The 20,474-nt window shown below is 46.6% G+C and overlaps 1 protein-coding gene across 1 annotated transcript; it reads left to right on the top strand.

Annotated features, from left to right (window-relative positions):
* The first annotated feature begins 720 nt into the window (after positions 1-720).
* Positions 721-18,232, top strand: LOC132585699 (uncharacterized). Its single transcript, XM_060257570.1, has 3 exons — positions 721-946; positions 11,961-12,108; positions 17,497-18,232. The coding sequence occupies exons 1-3, from the start codon at positions 793-795 to the stop codon at positions 18,023-18,025; spliced, it is 831 nt and encodes a 276-aa protein (XP_060113553.1). The 5' UTR covers positions 721-792; the 3' UTR covers positions 18,026-18,232.
* Positions 18,233-20,474: the final 2,242 nt, after the last annotated feature.

Raw genomic sequence — 20,474 nt, 5'->3', positions numbered from 1 at the left:
CTGCACAATCAGGTCTCCAAAAGCCAGTCAGAAGAGCCTTGCTGAACAAAAGCCACATCTGGCCCCGCCCATTTTCTAAAAACACTTGCTTGGAGCCAGGAAAAGTGTTGGCAGATGCTGTGGCACTCATGGGCACCAGGCTGGGATTTAGAGTTAGTAAGCAGGTGGGGGGGAAATGTCTGCTGGGCACTCCATTATTCCCTATGGAGATCGGATCCCATAGGATACAATGGAGAATTGATCTGTGGGTATCTGGAGCTCTAGGAGGCTGCTTTTTTGAGGTAGAGGCACCAAATTCTCTACATAGCATCCAGTGCCTCTCCTCAAAACACCCCCCAAGTTTCAAAAAGATTGGACCAGGGGGTCCAATTATATGAGCCCCAAAAGAAGGTGCCCCTATCCTTCTTTATTTCCAAATGGAGGGAAGGCATTTAAAAAGTGTGCGGTCCCCTGAAATGCGATAGCCAGAACTCCCTTGAAGTTCAATTATGCTTGTCACACCCTTGCTCCTGGCTCCACCCCCAAAGTCTCCTGGCTCCACCCCCGAAGTCGCCACATATTTCTTGAATTGGACTGGGCAACCCTAATTCTGGCTGAAAGCAGAAGATTCGACCTTCACCAATCAGAACGAACATCAGTGCAGAAGTGGCTGCAGGTTCCTTCACTATTCCCCCCACTCCTGCTTTCTGTATTAGTGGTTTTGTATACTCTGGCAATGACCCCACAAAATGAGAACACACACACACAGACACACACACCTGGCTGACCCCGACCGATGTCCTGCATTAATGAATGACAGGAGATGTGGCTGGCAAAGCTTGCTTACCCTTGGAGGTCCCACCGCTCAGAGATAGCCACTGTCTTCGTCAAAGCAAGTTCTCAAGGACTTCTCTCCAAGCCACCATGAAACCTCTCAACATTTTGCTGGCCTTGTCCTTCCTAACAGGTGAGTAGAAGTCTACATCAACCTGGAGGGAAACTGAAGCTTCTTTCTCTACCATGCAAGTTTCCTTGCCGATTTTACCAGCATCCTGTGCCGCTGAGAAGATGATTTTGAAAAGCAAAGGAGGCGTTCAGAAAGCTGAAACGGCCCAGTTAGTTTTTGGGAAGAACGGGCCACTTAAGGTTGCCAGCCTCCAGGTGGGGCCTGGAGATCTCCCGCTTTTACAACTGATCTCCAGCTGGCAGAGATCAGCTCCCCTGGAGAAAATGGCTGCTCTGAAGGGTGGAGTCTATGGCATTGTACCATGCTGAGGCCCCTCCCTTCCTCAAACCCCACCCTCTCCCAGATCTACCCCCAAAGTCTCCAGCTATTTTACCGCACAGTATATTAGTAATGTTCAAAACAACTGGAACCGATGTAATCAATGGAAATAACAGAAAAACCACCGGAAGCAATGAAATTTAGGCAGAAATGTGTATAAATATGTTTTAGTGCAAGCTTAAATGAAACTTAAACAAAACCAAAGTAAGGAGCACTGAGCTTTCAACATACGAATTTTCCCACACAGTCTTTCAGTAGCCCTGTAATTTGGCTTCCTTCGAGTAGACTCAGTTGTGGGTGAACGCTTTTTCCTCAGTGCCTGACTCCTAACAATGCAGAGAGAGTAAGGAAGGAACCGCTTACGAAAGGACTCCTCAAATGTATCCAAATATATATTTGGATATATATTTATGTTATGTTATTAATAACAGCTCCGTGTAACATTGGGAGAAGGAGGCTGACGAAGTGATTGAAACCGTGAGGAGTCCTTTCATAAGCAGTTCCTTCCTTACTCTCTCCGCATCGTTAGGAGTCGAGCACTGAGGAAAAAAGCATTCACCCACAACTGAGTCTACCCGAAGGAAGCCGATTTACAGGGCTACTGAAAGACTGTGGATGTTCTGAAGGAGAAGAGTTGGAAACTTGCATGTGCTCTGATGAAATTGTAAAAAAGTTTGTAGTCGTGCAGGTGATGTATTGATAAATATGTTTTAAGAATGTATTCTGGTAGTATAAATTTTGTACACAGCTGGTCAAAGCCTTTGGTGAAACGGGGAAAATAAAGTACAACCTCGTAGTTTTGTTGGGCTGTGTACATCTCAAGCTGAATCTTCCAAAAAAAGACATCGTCATGATATCAAAAAAAAAGACAATGGAGGCCCAGATAGCGGCCACTGCCGAATCCGCCTTTTTTCATCTTAGACGGGCAAGGCAGCTGGCCCCCTTCTTGGAGCGAGGTGACCTGGCAACAGTGATCCATGCAACGGTCACCTCGAGATTAGACTACTGTAATGCCCTTGTACCGAACGCGGAAATTGCAGCTAGTGCAGAATGCAGCAGCCAGGCTGCTACTGGGACTACCTCGGTGGGAACACGTGTGGCCTGGGCTGCGGGAACTGCACTGGCTGCCAATTGTGTACCGGGTTCGCTACAAGGTGCTTGTTATTACCTATAAAGCCCTATATGGCCAAGGACCTGCCTACCTCAGGGACCGCCTCTCTCCATATGTTCCCCAGAGGGCACGGCGTTCCAGTTCACAAAATTTTCTGGAAATCCCTGGGCCTAAGGAGGCCAAACTTAAAACAACTAGAGAGCTGGTGTTGGAATACAAGCTATGCACATTCCAGCCATTATATAGTTAACTGTTTGTTTACCTGATAGAGGAAGTGATGTATTGTGACCTAAACTCAATTGTGGGATGGTTCTTACTTTGCCCGCGAAAGTTGTGAACACAACATTGGTCAGAGAGGATGTTAGGTGTGAAATGCTTTGATCTTGTATGCAAGTTTATTGCTCTTCTTCCTGGCGAAATGCTTTTTGGGGAGAAGAACAGTGTAGACAAAGAAGTAGCCATGTAGATAAGACGTAGATAGAACTAGCTGGTAAGCTAGATGTTTTTTTTCTGTTTTATCCCAAGTACCCTATCCTGATGTTTTCTAGTAAACTTTATTTCTTTTGCTAAGCTTAAGCCTCGACTCCAATTACTGCCACTCCAAACCTCTGAATTTAGCATGTATTTCCTAACATTTTGGTAGCAGATGATAAAAGATTCCAACAAATGGTAGCAGAGGATGGTTGGTTCCATCAAACTGCTAAATATTGGAGCTTGGCATATTGGAAAGTGATTTTTTGAAGGCAAACAGGCAGAGAGTGAAAAAGTATTTTAAAGTGACCAGAAGCTGCTTGAAAGGCTGTATTTTTCGCTAACGGAACGAACAAAGGAACAAAGGACCCACTTACCGGGAGCCTTGGTTAAATTGCTCGAGGCCGCTGAGCGAGGATCTGCATTTCAAAGTGGAACCTGGAAACACAGAATTCCTCAACGCTGCATTTCTCCTGCTCTCCTGCTAAAGCCTGAATTCGAGGATGTCCGACAGAGAAGGGGAAAATCCCTCAACATCAGCTCTTGCAAGGAACGACGCCCAAGGAAACGCAATGCAAGGTTCTGTGAGTAATGATGTGATCAATGTGAAAATTCCATGTTTAAATGAAAGCAATTTTAGATTCTGGTCAATGAAAATGAAACTGCTCCTTCGGGAGAAAAATTGCTATGAGGCAGTTTTCAATGAAAATAAGGATGAAATCCAAGATTTTGATATTAAAGATAATCGTGCAAAATTATTAATTCTGAGTGCCATACCAGAACGGGACAATATTCGAGTCTTGGACTGTAGTACAGGTGCAGAAATGTTTAAATACCTAGAAAAGCAATCATCTATGCCTTCTATGACTCAGAAAATATTTCTCAGAGAGAAACTGCACAGTTTTAAGATGAATGAAACAGATTCAATGGCTACTCATCTGAATAAAATGATGGAGGTGGTTTCAGAGCTTAAGAGAATTGGAACCACAGTGGAAGATGAAGAAATTATTGCAGCTTTATTTAATTCTCTTCCCAAAAGCTATAAAGGCACTGCATCCTTGTTGAGGATGAGAGACAAACAGGAACTTGACTATGTTTTGGAATACTTGAAAGATGAGGCCAGACGGAGAGAACTTTTTGAAACTGAGAATAAGATGTCTGTACTTAGAGTGCATCCTGGGAAAAATGAAATTATTTGTCATTTTTGTGGGTTGAGAGGACACCTACAATATTCTTGCAGAAAGAAATTAAAACAAAATCATAATGCTTCTACTGGAGCAGCGACACCCAATGGGCAAATGATGAATAGCAACCAGCATAAACATGGTTTTAAGTCTTCAAAGCCAGCAACAAAGACTGAGAATGTGTCTAAAAGAAATCCCACATATACAATTACTGAATCAAATGCAAATCTTGAGAATCATTGGATGATAGATTCTGGAACTTATTTTCATGTCTGTAAAGATAAGAAATCTTTTGTGGAATTGGATGAGGACAACTGTCCTAAATTAGGGCAAGCCAATGGACAAATTCTGAAAGTTAAAGGAAGTGGGACTGTGATCTTAAATGTTATGGATGAAAGTCAAGAAATTAAAAAGGTTACACTAACAGAGTGTGCATATGCCCCTGAGGCAGTCAGCAACCTAGTTTCAACAAAGAGAATTATCAGAAGAGATCATGAGGTTGTACTCAGAAAAGAAAATGGAAGTATTGTTGATCCTGAATCTGGAACTGAACTTATGCTTGATGTAGTTGATGGTCTTCATTACCTAAAACTTGTTGATGATAATGTTGTTGATGATGATGATATGCAAAATGATGCTGAAAATATTTCTGATGTAACAAATGTTGTTGGGCCAGTGTATAATACAATGCAATCTGTATGTAAGCATAAATCATGTCTTCTTAAATGGCACATAACTATGGGACACCGTAGTGTGCAAAGTGTGCAAAAATTGTTGAAAGAATGTAATATTGATGTTATTGATTGTGATCAAATGCAATCTGGTTGTGATATATGTTTAAAGGCTAAAGGTACCGCCCCAAGGTACACAGGCAAAAATACTGTACACAATGAAAATTTTCTAGAGATGGTATTCTCAGATATTGCAGGGCCAATCAAAGAATCGGCTGGTGCAAGCAAGTACTTTTTGACATTTATGGAAGCTAAGTCAAGATATGTCTATGTCTACTTGATTAAAAGCAAAGATCAAGTTTTTGACAAATTTAAATCCTATATTGCTGCTGTGAGAAATAAATTTGGCAAAGTTCCAGAAGTATTGTTCACAGACAATGGAACTGAATACAGTAGCAGTGAGTTCCAAAGGTTTATGGAACAACAAGGCATTCAACATAAAACTACTACACCCTACTCACCACAGCAGAATGGTGCAGCTGAGAGACTGAACCGAACAATTATGGAAATGGCCAGATCAATGCTAATGCAATCTGGACTGCCAGATCATATGTGGGGTGAAGCTGTAAATACTGCAGTTTACCTGCATAACAGAATTCCATCCAAAGTGACTAATAAATCGCCATTTGAAATTTGGTGTGGCAAACGACCTGGATTAAAACATCTAAGACCTTTTGGTTGTAAAGCATACGCGTTTGTACCTAAGGAGAAAAGGGGAAAACTAGACCCCAGAGCAGAACTTGGTATACTTGTAGGCTATGCCAATGGTGGAAGAGGATACAGAATCCTAGATCCTGATACACGTACTGTCAAAGAATGCAATGTTGTATATATAGATGGCAACAGTGTTTTGCAAACTCCTACACAAGCTGAATCCACAGTACAGAATCCTATAGAGGATGTTACCTTCAGTGAACTTGCTATTTGGCAACCTTCAGAGACCACCTGTGAGTAGGCAGGTCCACCTTCACAAAAAAGCACTGAATCAGAAGGGGAAGCAGGAAGTCCAAGAGAAGCAGAGTCAACCACAGTTACTGTGAGAAAGTCAGCAAGGAGCAACAAAGGCGTACCACCGCCAAGACTTGGAATTTGTGCAACAATACAACCTGTCAAAGAACCCTCAACTTGGAAAGAAATAAATCAGCTACCCGATCCAGAAAGAAAGAAATGGATGGATGCAATGAATGATGAAATGAAGTCTTTACATGACAAGCAAGCTTGGACACTTGCAAACTTACCTCCTGAAAGAACAGCTATTGGTTGTAAATGGATACTCAAAGTAAAATACAATCCTGATGGAAGTGTGGATCGATACAAAGCACGTTTAGTAGCAAAAGGATACAAGCAAGAACAAGGAATTGACTATACAGAGACTTTTGCACCTGTCATAAGTCAAGTTGCGTTCAGAATACTTCTAACAATTGCAGCCTCCAAAGGCATGCAAGTTGAACACGTGGACATTAAAACGGCTTTCCTCAATGGTGACTTAACAGAGGAAATCTACATGGAACAACCTGAAGGATTTGAAGAAGTTGGAAAGGAAAAACTTGTGTGTAAACTTCAAAAAGGAATTTATGGATTAAAACAAGCCGCAAGAGGTTGGTCAGATAAGCTGACAGAACTACTAAAGAAGCAAGGATTTCAACAAGGGAAATCAGAACCCTGTTTGTTTACAAGACTCAAAAATGGACAATACCAGTACATATTGACTTACGTTGATGATCTGATTTTATGTTGCTACAACAAGGAGGACATCAAAGAAATTGCTGATGAGCTAAATAAAGATGTGGAAGTCAAACAACTGGGAGACATAAAGCATTACCTTGGAATACAAATTGAAAGAGCTGAAGATGGAAGTTTTGTGCTGAACCAAAAACACAAAATTATGGACTTCATTGAATCCATGGGAATAAAGAAACATGGAAACATTAGTACACCACTTGATCCAGCATACTTAACTTTGAAAGAAGGAAAATTGCTTGAAAACAATCGTGAATATAGAGATGCAATTGGAAAACTACTGTACTTAAGCAGAATCTCGAGACCAGATATTTCTACTGCAGTTGGAATCTTGAGTAGAAAGACAAGTTCACCATATTATCATGATTGGAATGCCATAAAGAGACTGGCAAGATACCTGTTTAAAACTGCTGATTACAAATTACTAATTTCAGCATGTGACAACCCAAGACTAGTAGTCTACATGGACGCCAACTTTGGGAGAAATGAAGGAGATGGAAAATCTACAAGTGGAAATGTATTCTTCTATGGAGATAGTGTGATTGACTGGAACACTAAGAAACAAAAGATTGTAGCTCAATCTACTGCTGAAGCTGAATGTGTGTCTGCTCAAAGGGCATGCAATGAACTGGAATGGATTATTTTTCTTCTTAAGGAATTTGGAATAGAGGAACCTAAACCAGTACTCATGTATGAAGACAGCCAAGCATGCATAAGCATATGCAAAGCTGAGAATATAGAACTAGACAGCAAACATATTGTCATCAAGTGCTTACTTGTGCAAGAGATGATTAAAGAAGGACTGATTGAATTACAGTACTGCCCTACTGAAGAAATGATCGCAGACATCATGACGAAGCCGCTCGACAGACTGAAGTTTGAACGACTACGTGAAAGTATGAACTTGATTGAAATTGCTAATGACTGAAATGATGCATAACTTGAGAAGGGGTTTGTTGGAATACAAGCTATGCACATTCCAGCCATTATATAGTTAACTGTCTGTTTACCTGATAGAGGAAGTGATGTATTGTGACCTAAACTCAATTGTGGGATGGTTCTTACTTTGCCCGCGAAAGTTGTGAACACAACATTGGTCAGAGAGGATGTTAGGTGTGAAATGCTTTGATCTTGTATGCAAGTTTATTGCTCTTCTTCCTGGCGAAATGCTTTTTGGGGAGAAGAACAGTGTAGACAAAGAAGTAGCCATGTAGATAAGACGTAGATAGAACTAGCTGGTAAGCTAGATGTTTTTTTTCTGTTTTATCCCAAGTACCCTATCCTGATGTTTTCTAGTAAACTTTATTTCTTTTGCTAAGCTTAAGCCTCGACTCCAATTACTGCCACTCCAAACCTCTGAATTTAGCATGTATTTCCTAACATTTTGGTAGCAGATGATAAAAGATTCCAACAGCTGGCCTTCTCCATAAAAGCGCCCCAATGGTGGAATCAGCTCCCGGAGGAGGTGCGGGCCCTGCGGGACCTTAACCAGTTCCGCAGGGCCTGCAAAACTGCCCTCTTCCAAGAAGCCTTCAAGACGTGACCCAGACTGAATATTACGCCGCCAGGATAAACAGAGATTGTAGCACCATATTGTTTTTAGCTTTTTAATATTAGTGTATATTTATATTCGTATCTGTATTTATTGTGAACTGATTTTACCTGTATTGTCACTTCATGATATGATATCGTGACATATTGTAAGCCGCCCTGAGCCTGCCTCGGCGGGGAGGGCGGGATAGAAATAAAAATTTATTATTATTATTATCATCATCATCATCATCATCATCATCATGGGGACTTGTTCCTTGTGTACACAAAGTGCGTGGGGTGTGATGCCATCATCTGGAAGTGGCATCATCGCACTGGGGACGTTGTGCCAGGGATGCTTTAGGACTCATGATAAAACTCTATGGTACCATAGAGTTTTACTGTGATTCCTAGAGTGCGAGTCCTAGAATGTCCCTGGAATGACGTCCCCAGTGCGATGACATCATCACACTGGGGACAGTGTGTGCCGGTGACAGGGCTTGGCAGCCCTAAACACAGGTAGAACAGACAACTTCCAAGAAGAGCTTGAAGATTTCCCATGGGCTTTATGAAAGCTGTTGAGCACTACATTTAGATCAGAGTCATGGCACTGAAGCAAGCAGAGGTTAATCCCTGCCCTTGTGTCATTTCTAGGGTTGCCAGCTGTGGGTTGAGAAATACCTGAAGCGTATTTCAGCAGGATGCAATGTAGGGTTGCCAAGTCCAATCCCAGAAATATCTGGGGACTTTGGGGGTGGAGCCAGACTTTGGGGGTGGAGCTGGGGGAGGGGGGGAAACGGCGCAGGGAGCGTGGCGAGCCGCCCCGTCTCGGAGCGGGCGACACCGCTGCGAGGCTGCCGGCTCTTCTCCGCTCGCTGTGGCTGCTCCTCCGAGATGGGCTCAGGCTGAGCCCATCTCGGAGGAGCAGCTGCGGTGGGGCCGGGGGCGGCCTCGCCCGCTCCGCCTCTGGGATGGAATCGGAGGGGGGGTGGAGGCGGGCCGGGGGGGGGGGTGGCGAGCCGCAAGTCCGGGACCTAGAAGGGCCCGGATTCGCGGCTCGCCATGCTCCTGGCCTGCCTCCGCTCTCCCCTGGTTTTGCCTGCGCTGCTGCCGCCTCTTGGCTGCTCCTCCGAGATGGGCTCAGCTTGGGCCCATCTCGGAGGAGCAGCTGCGGTGGGTGGGGAGGGGGCGGCGGTGGCCTCACTCGCTCTGGCATGGGGCGGCTCGCCATGCTCCCTGGCACCGTTTCCCCCCTCCCCCCGCTTCCGTTTTTTTGGGGAGCGGGGGAAGAGGGTGGAAATCCTGGGGTCCCCCGCCAGGGCAGGAGGGTTGGGAAGCCTAATGCAATGCCATAGGCTGAATTCAGATGACCAGTTTGAGCCAACATAGGCACAGCCCCCTGGCGGATGTAAAAAGCAAGGCTGTCACCTGTCCCACTCCTGCGCTCGCCCCATCCTCCGAAATACGCCAAAGAGAGTTTGAGGAAGGATTTCACTGAGAATCAGGGTTGCCAGGTGGTATGGCAACCAAAATGGTGGCTGGAGCTCTCTTGCTGTTACATCTGGTCTCCAGGTGACAGAGATCAGTTCCCCTGGAGGAAATGGCTGCTTTGGACGGTGGACTCTGTGGCATTCTACCTCACGGATGTCCCTCCCCACACCAAGCCCACCCTCCTCAGGCTCCACCCCTAAAATCTCCAGGTATTTACCAACCTGGAGCTGGCAACCTGACCGATAATCTCTGATCCATCCAGCTTGGTTACCCGCCGGGTTCCAAGCGTTCAAAATTTGAGTTGACAAGAGCAACGTTCAATCAGCAAAAACACTGTTTGTAGGTTGATGGTCAAGGACTGCGTTGGGTTGACCTCTCAGCCTCCTGTGATGGAAAAATATATTGTGACGTCTTTGGGCAGTCACCTTGATAACCTCATGCGCTCCCTCAGTTTCAATTTATCTTAAAGAATGCCTCGAGCAAAGGTCAACTTGGCAGGTGCAGTAACATTCAACGGGAACCGTAAGCAACATCTCTGAAAAGGTAGGTATCTTATAAGTGTGACACTCATGAGGCACAGTGGTAGAGCTACATTTTTGGCACCCTGATGCTTGAACTTGTGAAGGAGAAGAAGAAGAAGATGATGATGATACTGGATTTATATCCTGCCCTATACTCTGAATCTCAGAGTCTCAAGCAGTCACAATCTCCTTTACCTCCCCCACCCCCGCCACAACAGACACCCTGTGAGATAAGTGGGGCTAAGAGAGCTCTCACAGCAGCTGCCTTTTCAAGGACAACTCTTGTGAGAGTGATGGCTGACCCAAGGCCATTCCAGCAGGTGCAAGTGGAGGAGTAGGGAATCAAACCCAGTTCTCCCAGATAAGAATCCAAGCACTTAACCGCTACACCAAACTGACTTTCTAGGGGCCCCTTTGCAATCAGCAACAAGAGGGCAACATCCAACAAGGTTCAAAAGGCCTGGCTTCCCTCACAAGGTCTTCGGGGCCCAAATGGCAGAGAATAGGGTGGTGGGGTGAAGCCCTTGAAAATGAGCTGTAGAACTATTAAGCCATGCACCATTGAAGGATTTGAGGATCCAGCTGCCAAAATGTAGGATATGAATTGATTCTGGTGAGCTCAGTGAGCCCATACAACTAGGGTTGCCAGGTCCAACTCAGAAAATACATCGGGACTTTTGGGGGTGGAGCCAGGAGACTTTCCCATTCCCTAAAATAAATTAAAAAAAACAAGAGCTGTGCACTTCCCCTGAATACAGACTTCATTTCCTCATTCCCCAGCAGCTACACTTCCACTAAATGAAAGTGAACACACACTCACACACTCTTACAAAGCAGCCAAAATAAACAGTTAGCTAGCACACGCTTTTGTGATCTCACTGGAGCAATTTACTCATGTCGCTGACTTCTTCAGACTAATCGGAAATCGAAAGAACAGACTAGGGGGTGGAATTTTCTTCCAAACAGACGAACTGAGAGCCATGTGGCTCAGTCTGCTCACTCCGCCCCCTGCAGTTTTACTGCTGAGATTTAAAGGTGTACACACATTCAGAAACACAAAGAGTTGCAAGCCTCTTCTAAGCCTGCCAAAGTTTGAAGGCAAATGGAGGCTGTTGGGCAGGGCTTCCCCCTGCTGGCCAACTGGCTGGCAGTGGGGAGGAGCCTGACAAACCAGGGGTGTCACGTCTCAGGGCGCAGGCAGGAGGGAATCTAAAGCCGGTCTGTAGTCAAAGTTCAAGGAATCAGTCAGGAGCTGAGTCACCACAGCAAAATCATAAACCAGAAGAAGTCAGTGTCCAAAGTCAAAGGATGAGGGTGCCAAGGAATTCAAACCGGTCAGGAACTGGAATCAGGAAGCAGCATGGACTTGTTGCTTCCACAAGGTTGCCAAGTCCTGGGCGTAAGTTATATGGGCACATCAATCAGCCTGCTTCCTGGGTGGGCGTAGTTCTCCAAGTAATCAGGGCTAGGAGGTCTGAAGCACTGATGTGCAGTGCATCTGTGTTCTGTCAGTGTCTGTCGAAGATGTGCGCGCATTCTTGAGATGGGAGGGGGAGAGCTTGGAGGAGACTGATTGTCAGCAGCCAGCGTGGGTGCCTGGAATGTGGAGGGTGTGATTGACGGCCCAGCTGTTGGTTCTTCCTGGTCTGTTAACCCTTCCAGCTCTTCCTCCTCAGGGCTCATGACAAGAGGATCCACCCTGCCCAGCCTGCATACAGCTGGGGATTTGGGTGGTGCAAGTCCAATTTGACCCAATTTGGAGGTGCTTAGGAAACAGGGACAAGATACAGTAGCATGAAAATTAAGTGCTCCATTTCGGAAACTAGCTTTCTGTTCAGTTAGTTATTTGCCTCTCAGGTGATTCTACTACAAATGGTTAGCACAAGATTTGACACAGATTTATCTTTTACCTTCCAGGATCTCAGGCTTCTGTCCTCAGAGATGATCCGGATTCCAAGATGTCCCAGTTAAGTCAGAAGTTCAAGGAACACCTGGTGAACCTCAGAAGGACCATGGATGAGAAAGTGGACTTGATCTTGGGAGTGGAGTTTTTCAGTCAACTCACGTAAGCCAACCCCCTCAGTTTGCTACACTAGGAGGGAGGGGTTGTTTTTTAGAAAAAAATAGATGATGGAGCTCATTAGCATAACTCATTAGCATATGCGCCCCCCCCACCAGCCAAAAGAAACCCGACGCAAGAAAGGAGAACCCTGGTGTCACGACTCAGGGGGTATTACCAATTGCTGCCACCACTCTGGATTAAGGGTTCCCCTTGAGAAGGTCCAGAGTTCCCTCCCAAGCCCTTCAGGCCTCTGGTAGCTTAGGATAAATAATAGGTGTGAGGACCAGGCAGAGTAAACAACAACAAAAAGGTTTATTTTAAAGTCAGTGCAATATAAACAACCAAGGTGCAGAAAACAGTAAAAGGGTGAAGGGAAAATAAACAAAAAGTCCTAACGCATCTGAACTTACAGTCCCTAAACTACTAACCAGCACTCACCCTTTACCTTGGATGAGGGAGCTTTCCCCTGCTCAAGCTCTTCAGACATAGCCTAGAAGAAGAAGAAGAAGATATTGGATTTATATCCCACCCTCCACTCCGAAGAGTCTCAGAGCGGCTCACAATCTCCTTTACCTTCCTCCCCCACAACAGACACCCTGTGAGGTGGGTGGGGCTGGAGAGGGCTCTCACAGCAGCTGCCCTTTCAAGGACAACCTCTGCCAGAGCTCTGGCTGACCCAAGGCCATGCTAGCAGGTGCAAGTGGAGGAGTGGAGAATCAAACCCGGTTCTCCCAGATAAGAGTACGCACACTTAACCACTACACCAAACTGGCACTCCACACCAAACTGGCTATCCTGGGGGATCCCCTGCCTACCTCTAGCTCAACCTTCCAGGGAAAGAACACCCACTTCCTGGGTTTGGTTTTTATATTTTCTTCCCAGGCCCCACCCCTCTCTCAGCCTGTTTCCCTCCAAAACCCTTGCTACCCAATCAGAGGGACAGAGGGGATCCTGGGAAATGTAGGCTTTTCCCAGTAACTCCTAAACAAGCTTCCCTGGGGCCTGCAGGCCTCGCTAGGCCCAAGATCATGACACCTGGGCAAGCGAGGCCTGCTTGGGCTAGCTAGAGATCCAGCCAGTCCAAGCAGGCCTCACTTACCTGGGGCTCTCACCCTCCCCAGTAGGGTTGCCAAGTCCAATTCAAGAAATATCTGGGGGTGGAGCCAGGAGACATTGGGGCGGAGCCAGGAGCAAGGGTGTGGCAAGCATAATTGAACTCCAAGGAGGTTCTGGCCATCACATCCAAAGGACCGCACACCTTTTTAAATGCCTTCCTTCCGTAGGAAATAATGAAGGATAGGGATGCCTTCTTTTAGGGCTCATAGAATTGGACCTCCTGGTCCAATCTTTTTAAAACTTAGGGGGTGTTTTGAGGAGAGACAATCGATGTGATACTGAAAATTTGGTGCCTCTGCCTCAAAAAACAGCTCTCCAGATACCTGCAGATCAATTCTCCATTATTTCCAAATAAGTCTCCATAGGGAATAATGAAGTGCCCAGCAGACATTTCCCTCTCCTCCCCCGCTTTTTGATGACCCTGAAGTGGGGGGAGGGCCTCCAAACCAGGGGATCCCTTGCCCCCACCTGGGGATTGGCAACCCTACCCCCAGCCAGAAGATCAACAAGGCACCTGCTGCCCAAAATCACGTAAGAAGTGGAGAAAGGGTGGCATGGGCTTCTCCAGCGAGGGCTGCTGGGGGCTTGGCAAAGCTCCTGGCGGCTGGCTGGCTGCCTACTCTCCTAATGCAGGGATTGTTATGCAGCTGCACCTGCTAGTAAATGGACAAGGTAGGAGGGGAACCCTCAGAAAGGTTCAGGAGTTGTGCTCCTGTGAGTTCCTGCCGAATTCAAGGCCTGCTAGGAGGGCATATGTGCGGCTCAGGAACTATAGTGGCCAGTAGGGTTGCCAAGTCCTCTTCATCCCCTGGCGGAGGATATTTGCATGCACATACCATAGAGTTTTACCTCCCAAATGGCTACAACGTCTGGGAAAACCATAGAGTTTTCCTGGAAACGCCTAGAGCGGCCCCGCACAGGGCACTGCCATTTTGATGACGTCACTTCTGGGTGACGTCATCGCTCCAGCGACGCAGGGGGAGGTTCCCCGCCCTGACTGGGGGTTTGGCAGCCCTAAGTGGCCAGAGCTCTGGAGACAGAGGAATCAAAGCTGAGAGGACCGTGTGAACGCAGACGCATGAAGTTGTTTTCTCCTGGGTCAGGGCAGGATCCTGTCAAGGTTGATTCCAACTATCTATTCCTACTAGCAGCAGTTCTCCAGGCAACTTGCTGCTTTTTAAACTGGAGTTTCTGGGCACCGAACCTGGACATTTCTGCATGCCAAGCAGATGCTCTACCACAGAGCCATGAGTATTAGAATTTGTAGGGTTGCCAAGTCCAATTCAAGAAATATCTGGGGACTTTGGGGGTGGAGCCAGGAGACTTTGGGGGTGGAGCCAAGATCAAGGCTGTGACAAGCATAATTGAACTCCAAAGAGAGTTCTGACCGTCACATTTAAAGGGACGGCACACCTTTTCAATGCCTTCCTTCCATAGGAAATCATGAAGGATAGGGGCGCCTTCTTTTGGGGCTCATAGAATTGGACCCCCTGGTCCAATCGTTTTGAAACTTGGGGGGTATTTTGGGGAGAGGCACTAGATGCTATACTGAAAATTTGGTGCCTCTACCCCAAAAAACAGCCCCCCCAGAGCCCCAGATACCAGTGGATCAATTCTCCATTATTTTCTATGGGAATAAATCTCCATAGCGAATAATAGAGTTCCCAGCAGACATTTCCCTCCCCTCCCCCCGCTTTCTGATGACCCTGAAGCGGGGGGAGGGCCTCCAAACCAGGGATTCCCCTGCCCCCACCTGGGGATTGGCAACCCTAAGAATTTGACCTGCCCTACAGCCTCAAAACCGTTTGTTTCTCAGCTCGTCTCCTCTGTGTAGCGCTGCCAATCCCCAGGTGGGGAGCCTGGAGACAACCGTGCACAACTAGACGAATCAATACAATGACTACTCCGAAATGATTACACCAATTGTATACTTCTGCTAATGGTTTTGTAACACTCACGTTGCAATTGTTATCATATAACCCCTGTTACAATATTACAATTGTCTTAAAAGAATGAATTCCTATGCAATGAGTCGGATAATCATGCAGAGTCCATAAACATTCAGAATTGATTCCTCTTCATCACTATCATGGATAAGTGAAGTGACAACAGTTCTTCCAAGAATAAGTGGCACGCTTCCGGTAACAATATAGGCGTGTTTCGGTAGAAGAGTCCTTCGTCTGACTATTAATTAATTTTCCTGGAACCGATGCTAAATTCATGAAACATACAACAGCTTCAATTTCCAAAGCATAAGGGTTCTCTCTCATGGCTCTAAAGCCAAGCTGAACAATTTTCCTGGAACCAGTGCTCAGTTGCTGAGAACGCACGAGTCTAGTCAATTACTCTCAGGGCACGGCGGGGGGGAGAGAAATGTCTGCTGGGAACTCCATTACACCCTATGAAGACTGATTCCCATAGGGGATAATGGAGAATTGATATGTGAGTATCTGAGGCTCTGGAGGGGGCTGTTTTTTGAGGCAGAGGCACCAAATTTGCAGCATAGCATCCACAGCCTCTCCTCAAAACACCTTCCAAGTTTCAAAAGGATTGGATTAGGGGGTCCAGTTCTATGAGCCTCAAAGAAGGTGCCCCTATCCTTCATTATTTCCAATGGAGGGAAGGCATTTAACGTGTGTGGTCCCTTGAAATGTGATGACCAGAACTCTCTTCGGAGTTCAGTAGTGCTTGTCACACTCTTGCTCCTGGCTCCATCCCCAAAGTCTCCTGGCTCCACCCCCAAAGTCCCCAGATATTTCTTGAATTGGAATTGGCAACCCTACCTCTGTGCCTTTTCTCAAGATTCAGGAACAACAGCATTAAAGAAGCAAAGCAAACCAAAAACACCTTCTCTCCATCTCCCCCCCATATCTGTGTGTTCACACTCTTGCTGGAGGCGTACCAGCTCTGCCAGCTGGGAACTGTGATCGTGTTGCCCTTCCAGAAAAGCAGTCGGCCCCCAAATTAATGCTGCAAGCCTGAATTCTTCTGTATTTACATATATGTAAAAGTGTCTTAGGAGGAGATAGCCTACTAGTGTTGCCAGCACTGTTGGGGCAAATGCCAGGAGATTTTTGAGGGTTCTGCCTGGGGAAGGTGCAATTTGGCAAGGGATGTGACATCACTTCCAAGTGACACTCTAGGAATATCCCTGATCTCTGTGGTAAAGGCCATAGAGACACAAGAAAATTCCTAGAGTGCACCTCTGGAGGCCATTTTCCAGTCGTTTCCCCCCTATTCCTCAGTTTCTCAACAGCAGAGGACTGAGTCAAGGGAGAGGAGTTGCCCATCAAGAGCAGGAAAATGACAAGCTTGTGGCCTTATAGCTCATATTCCCTTGCCAGTATTTAAGCACATCTCAAGTTTGCAACTTGCCAGGGCTTTTCTTGAAGAAAAAGTCCAGCAGGAACTCATTTGCATATTAGACCACACACCCCTGATGTCACCACTGTTTCACACAGGGCTTTTTTCATAGGAAAACGTCCAGCAGGAACTCATTTGCTTATTAGGCCACACCCCCTGACGCCAAGCCAGCTGGAACTGCATTCCTGTACATTCCTACTCAAAAAAAGCCCTGCCTCCATCTCTGAAGACAAGGAAAGGAAAGGTCCCCTGTGCAAGCACCAGTCGTTTCTGACTCTGAGGTGATGTTGCTTTCACAACATTTTCATGGCAGACTTTTTACAAGGTGGTTTGCCATTGCCTCCCCCAGTCATCTACACTTCCCCCCAGCAAGCTGGGTACTCATTTTACTGACATTGGAAGGATGGAAGGCTGAGTCAACCTCAAGCCAGCTACCTGAAAACTCAGCTTCCAGGGGGATCGAACTCAGGTCCTGAGCAGAGTTTAGGACTGCAGTACTGCAGCTTTAACACTCTGCGCCACGGGGCTCTCTATGAAGAGAAAAGGAAGACAAAATAATGTACCAAATAAATTAATTTTTAAAATGATAGAAAATGGGAGCTGAACATGCAGCCTTGCCCACATTGAGCCTTATTTATGTATTTAATTTATTTATATCCCTCCTTTCTCCCCTACGGGGATCCAAGGAAGCTTATATTATTCACTTCTTATCTGTTTTATTTTTGCAACAACCTTGTGAAGTAGCTTATGCCGAGACAGCGTGACTGGTTCAAGGTCACCCAGCATAAGTGAGGGTTTGAACCCAGGTCTCCTAGACACTCTTAACCCTTATGCCACACTGGTGCATAATAATCCAGCCACCTCTTAAATCCAGAGCCGTCCTGCTCCAAATCTCTTCCTTACTTTCTACAGACAGAACATCACGGCCAACTATTTACAAGTAAGAGACAGTTTTTATAATCTGGAGCAGATGTTGCCTGCTGAGACAAAGCAGGTCTACGATCTGGCGCTTAGGACACCATGGGGCCTGTGGAACAGAGCCCTCGATACCCTGAACGAGCAGAAGAAGACGCTGAGCTCTGCCACAGAGGAGATAACCAAGACGCTGCCCTCCATTTTGAAACCCTACGTAGATCCGGTCCTGCAGAGGGCAACTCCATACACAGAGGACCTGCGAAGTGCCCTCACGAGCACGCTAGTGGAGCTGAAAGCCACGACCAATAAGACGTTCGCCCAGCGGCTAGAAGACCTTGGTTCCCAGCTGAACCCTTACACCACTGTGGTCCAGAACCGCTGGAAAGAACTGCAGATGTCCTTTTCGAACGTTACCGAGCCAGTGAAGGAAGAACTCCGACGAGGACTGGAGACCATCAACGACTCCTTGGTGAAGACTTTTCTCACTCCTGTCTTGGAGAGTTTCCCAACACGCACTGAGCACTAAGATGGAAGCTGATGACTCTTGGCTTCCTCAAGATTAGTGACTTTCTCGCCTCATATGCCACGAAAGATGGAACCCTGGACAACCCGAGCAAACAGAAATCAGACAGAAGGAGGGTTACAATATGACCATCAGTGTTTGGGGTTGGGGGGGATTATCTGTAACCTCCCAGTACTCCTAAACATGTAATAAAGGACATATATCCCCTAATGATTCCTACTCAGACCTCTGTTTGTAGGATGTTGGTTTCACATGATCCTGCAACCACACAGCTGGTTGAAAGCAAAAATGAACACACATGAACACCTATTTGGTTCATTAAGGTCAATCTTCTCTACTTAGACTGGCAGAAGTTCTCTGGGGTCAGGCGGAGGTCTTTCACATCACCCACTTCCCCGTCCTTTTAACTGGAGATGTTAGGAATTGAACCTGGGACCTTCTGCATGCCAAGCAGAGACTCTACCTCTGAGCCATGGGTCTGCCCAAACATGAAGCTGTCTTAACATCATCATCATCAAATTATTATTATTATTTCTTATATTTGATGAATCGCCCTATCCTGGCTAGTGCTGAATCGGACCCTTGGTCCATCAAGGTCCGCACTAGGGATGGGCATGAACGTGGGGAAATGTTAACCGAACCAGTTAGGGGCCCTGCAAACCCCAATGAAATGGATAGCAGCCCCTTTAAAAGGGTTTTGCACAAAGCCCCGAAAAACAGATAAAAGCCCCGATAAACCCTTTCATGAATAGCTTTCTGCTCTTCATGATCTGCCACGAACCACGAGGAATGGAGCCAAAATTCGAGCTAGTTCATCCCGGTTCTTCAGTTCACAAACCCTCATTAGTGAACCCTGAACAGGCTAAAATTCGTGACGAACTTTGGTTTGTCAGCCAGTCTGTGTCCATCCCTAGTTAATTCCAGGGCGCTTTTTTTGTACCAGGGACTCCTTTGCATATTAGTACATGCCTCCCTGATGTAACCAATCCTCCAACAGCTTACAGGGCTCTTAGTACAGGGCCTACTGTAAGCTCCAGGAGGATTGGCTACGTCGGGGTGTGTGTGTGTGGCCAAATATGCAAAGGAGTTCCTGCTACAAAAAAAAAGCACCCTGGTTAATTGTGCCTGGCAGCAGCTCTCAGGGTCTCAGGCTCTTTTCCATCACCTACTTTCCCATCACCTACATCTCCCCTGATGTAGCCAATCCTCCTGGAGAGCCAGTTTGGTGTAGTGGTTAATTGTGTGGACTCGTATCCGGGAGAAAAAGGTTTGATTCCCCACTCCTCCACTTGCAGCTGCTGGAATGGCCTTGGGTTAGCCATAGGTATCGCAGAAGTTGTCCTTGAAAGGGCAGCTGCTGTGAGAGCCCTCTCAGCCCCAGCCACCTAACAGGGTGTCTGTTGTGAGGGGAGAAGATATGGGAGATTGTAAGCCGCTCTGAGTCTCTGAGTCTTCAGAAGGGCGGGGTATAAATCTGCAATTCTTCTTCTTCTACTGCCTGGTCCTTACACCTGGAGACATCGGGGATTGAATTTAGGACCTTCTGCATACTAAGCCTATGTTCTACACACTGAGCTATAGCCCCTCCCCATAAATACAAATGATGTTACCAACTTTTCATAGTGGCATGTACAGTCTGGCCCTGGACTGTCTGGCACCCTAGGCAAGCCTAACTTCTGGCACACCTCTCCCCTGAACTGATAATGTCACTGAGTCACGTGGGGGGGGTGCCCAATTCTGCGCACCCAGAAGGTCAGCGCCCTAGGCAATCACCTAGTTTGCCTAGTGGCAGGGCCAGCCCTGGGCAGGCATGGCTCTTTATTCCACCATTTTACCCCTCATAGCCACCTACAACACCAAGGCATCCATTACACTATGGCAATGTAGGGATCACAGTCTCCCAGATCCCCAATTTAGCCATTACACTTGTTCTAGAAGCAGTTCCCTTCTCTGTCCAAACGAGTGTTGTCAACTCCAGGTTAAGAAATTCCTGGAGATTTGGGGATGACGCCTGAGGAGAGCAGGATTTGGGGAGGTGAGGGACTTCTGAGGGGTATAATGCCATAGACCCAATGTTCCACAGCAGCCATTTTCTCCAAGTAAAGTTGCCTGGGCTGTGTTGGAAAATACCTGAAGACTTTGGGGGTGGAACCGGGACAGAATGGGGTTTGGGGAGGGGAGAGGCCTCAGCATGGTACAATGCCATAGAGTCCATCCTCCAAAGCAGCTATTTTCCCCAGGGGAGCTGAACTCTGCCAGCTAGAGATCAGTTGTAAAAATGGGAGATCTCCAGGACACACCTGGAGGCTGGCAACCCTATCTCCAGGGGAACTAATCCCGGTTGTTTGGAGATCAGTTGTAAGCCTGGGAGAACTTTAGGTGGCTGGCACCCCTAGTTCCAGTGAAAGAACCTAGTCACTGGGATGAAACAGGAACAAGGAGCCATATCCAC

The sequence above is a fragment of the Heteronotia binoei genome, chromosome 17 (genome assembly GCF_032191835.1).
Source record: "Heteronotia binoei isolate CCM8104 ecotype False Entrance Well chromosome 17, APGP_CSIRO_Hbin_v1, whole genome shotgun sequence".
Classification (NCBI taxonomy): domain Eukaryota; kingdom Metazoa; phylum Chordata; class Lepidosauria; order Squamata; family Gekkonidae; genus Heteronotia; species Heteronotia binoei.
This window is presented reverse-complemented; position numbering and strand designations above follow the sequence as displayed.

Excerpts from the sequence above, each read along its gene's own strand:
- LOC132585699 (XM_060257570.1), top strand. The coding sequence starts at position 793 with ATGACAGGAGATGTGGCTGGCAAAGCTTGCTTACCCTTGGAGGTCCCA. Across the intron at positions 947-11,960 it reads GGCCTTGTCCTTCCTAACAG|GATCTCAGGCTTCTGTCCTC; the intron begins GTGAGTAGAAGT and ends TTTACCTTCCAG. Across the intron at positions 12,109-17,496 it reads GAGTTTTTCAGTCAACTCAC|ACAGAACATCACGGCCAACT; the intron begins GTAAGCCAACCC and ends TACTTTCTACAG.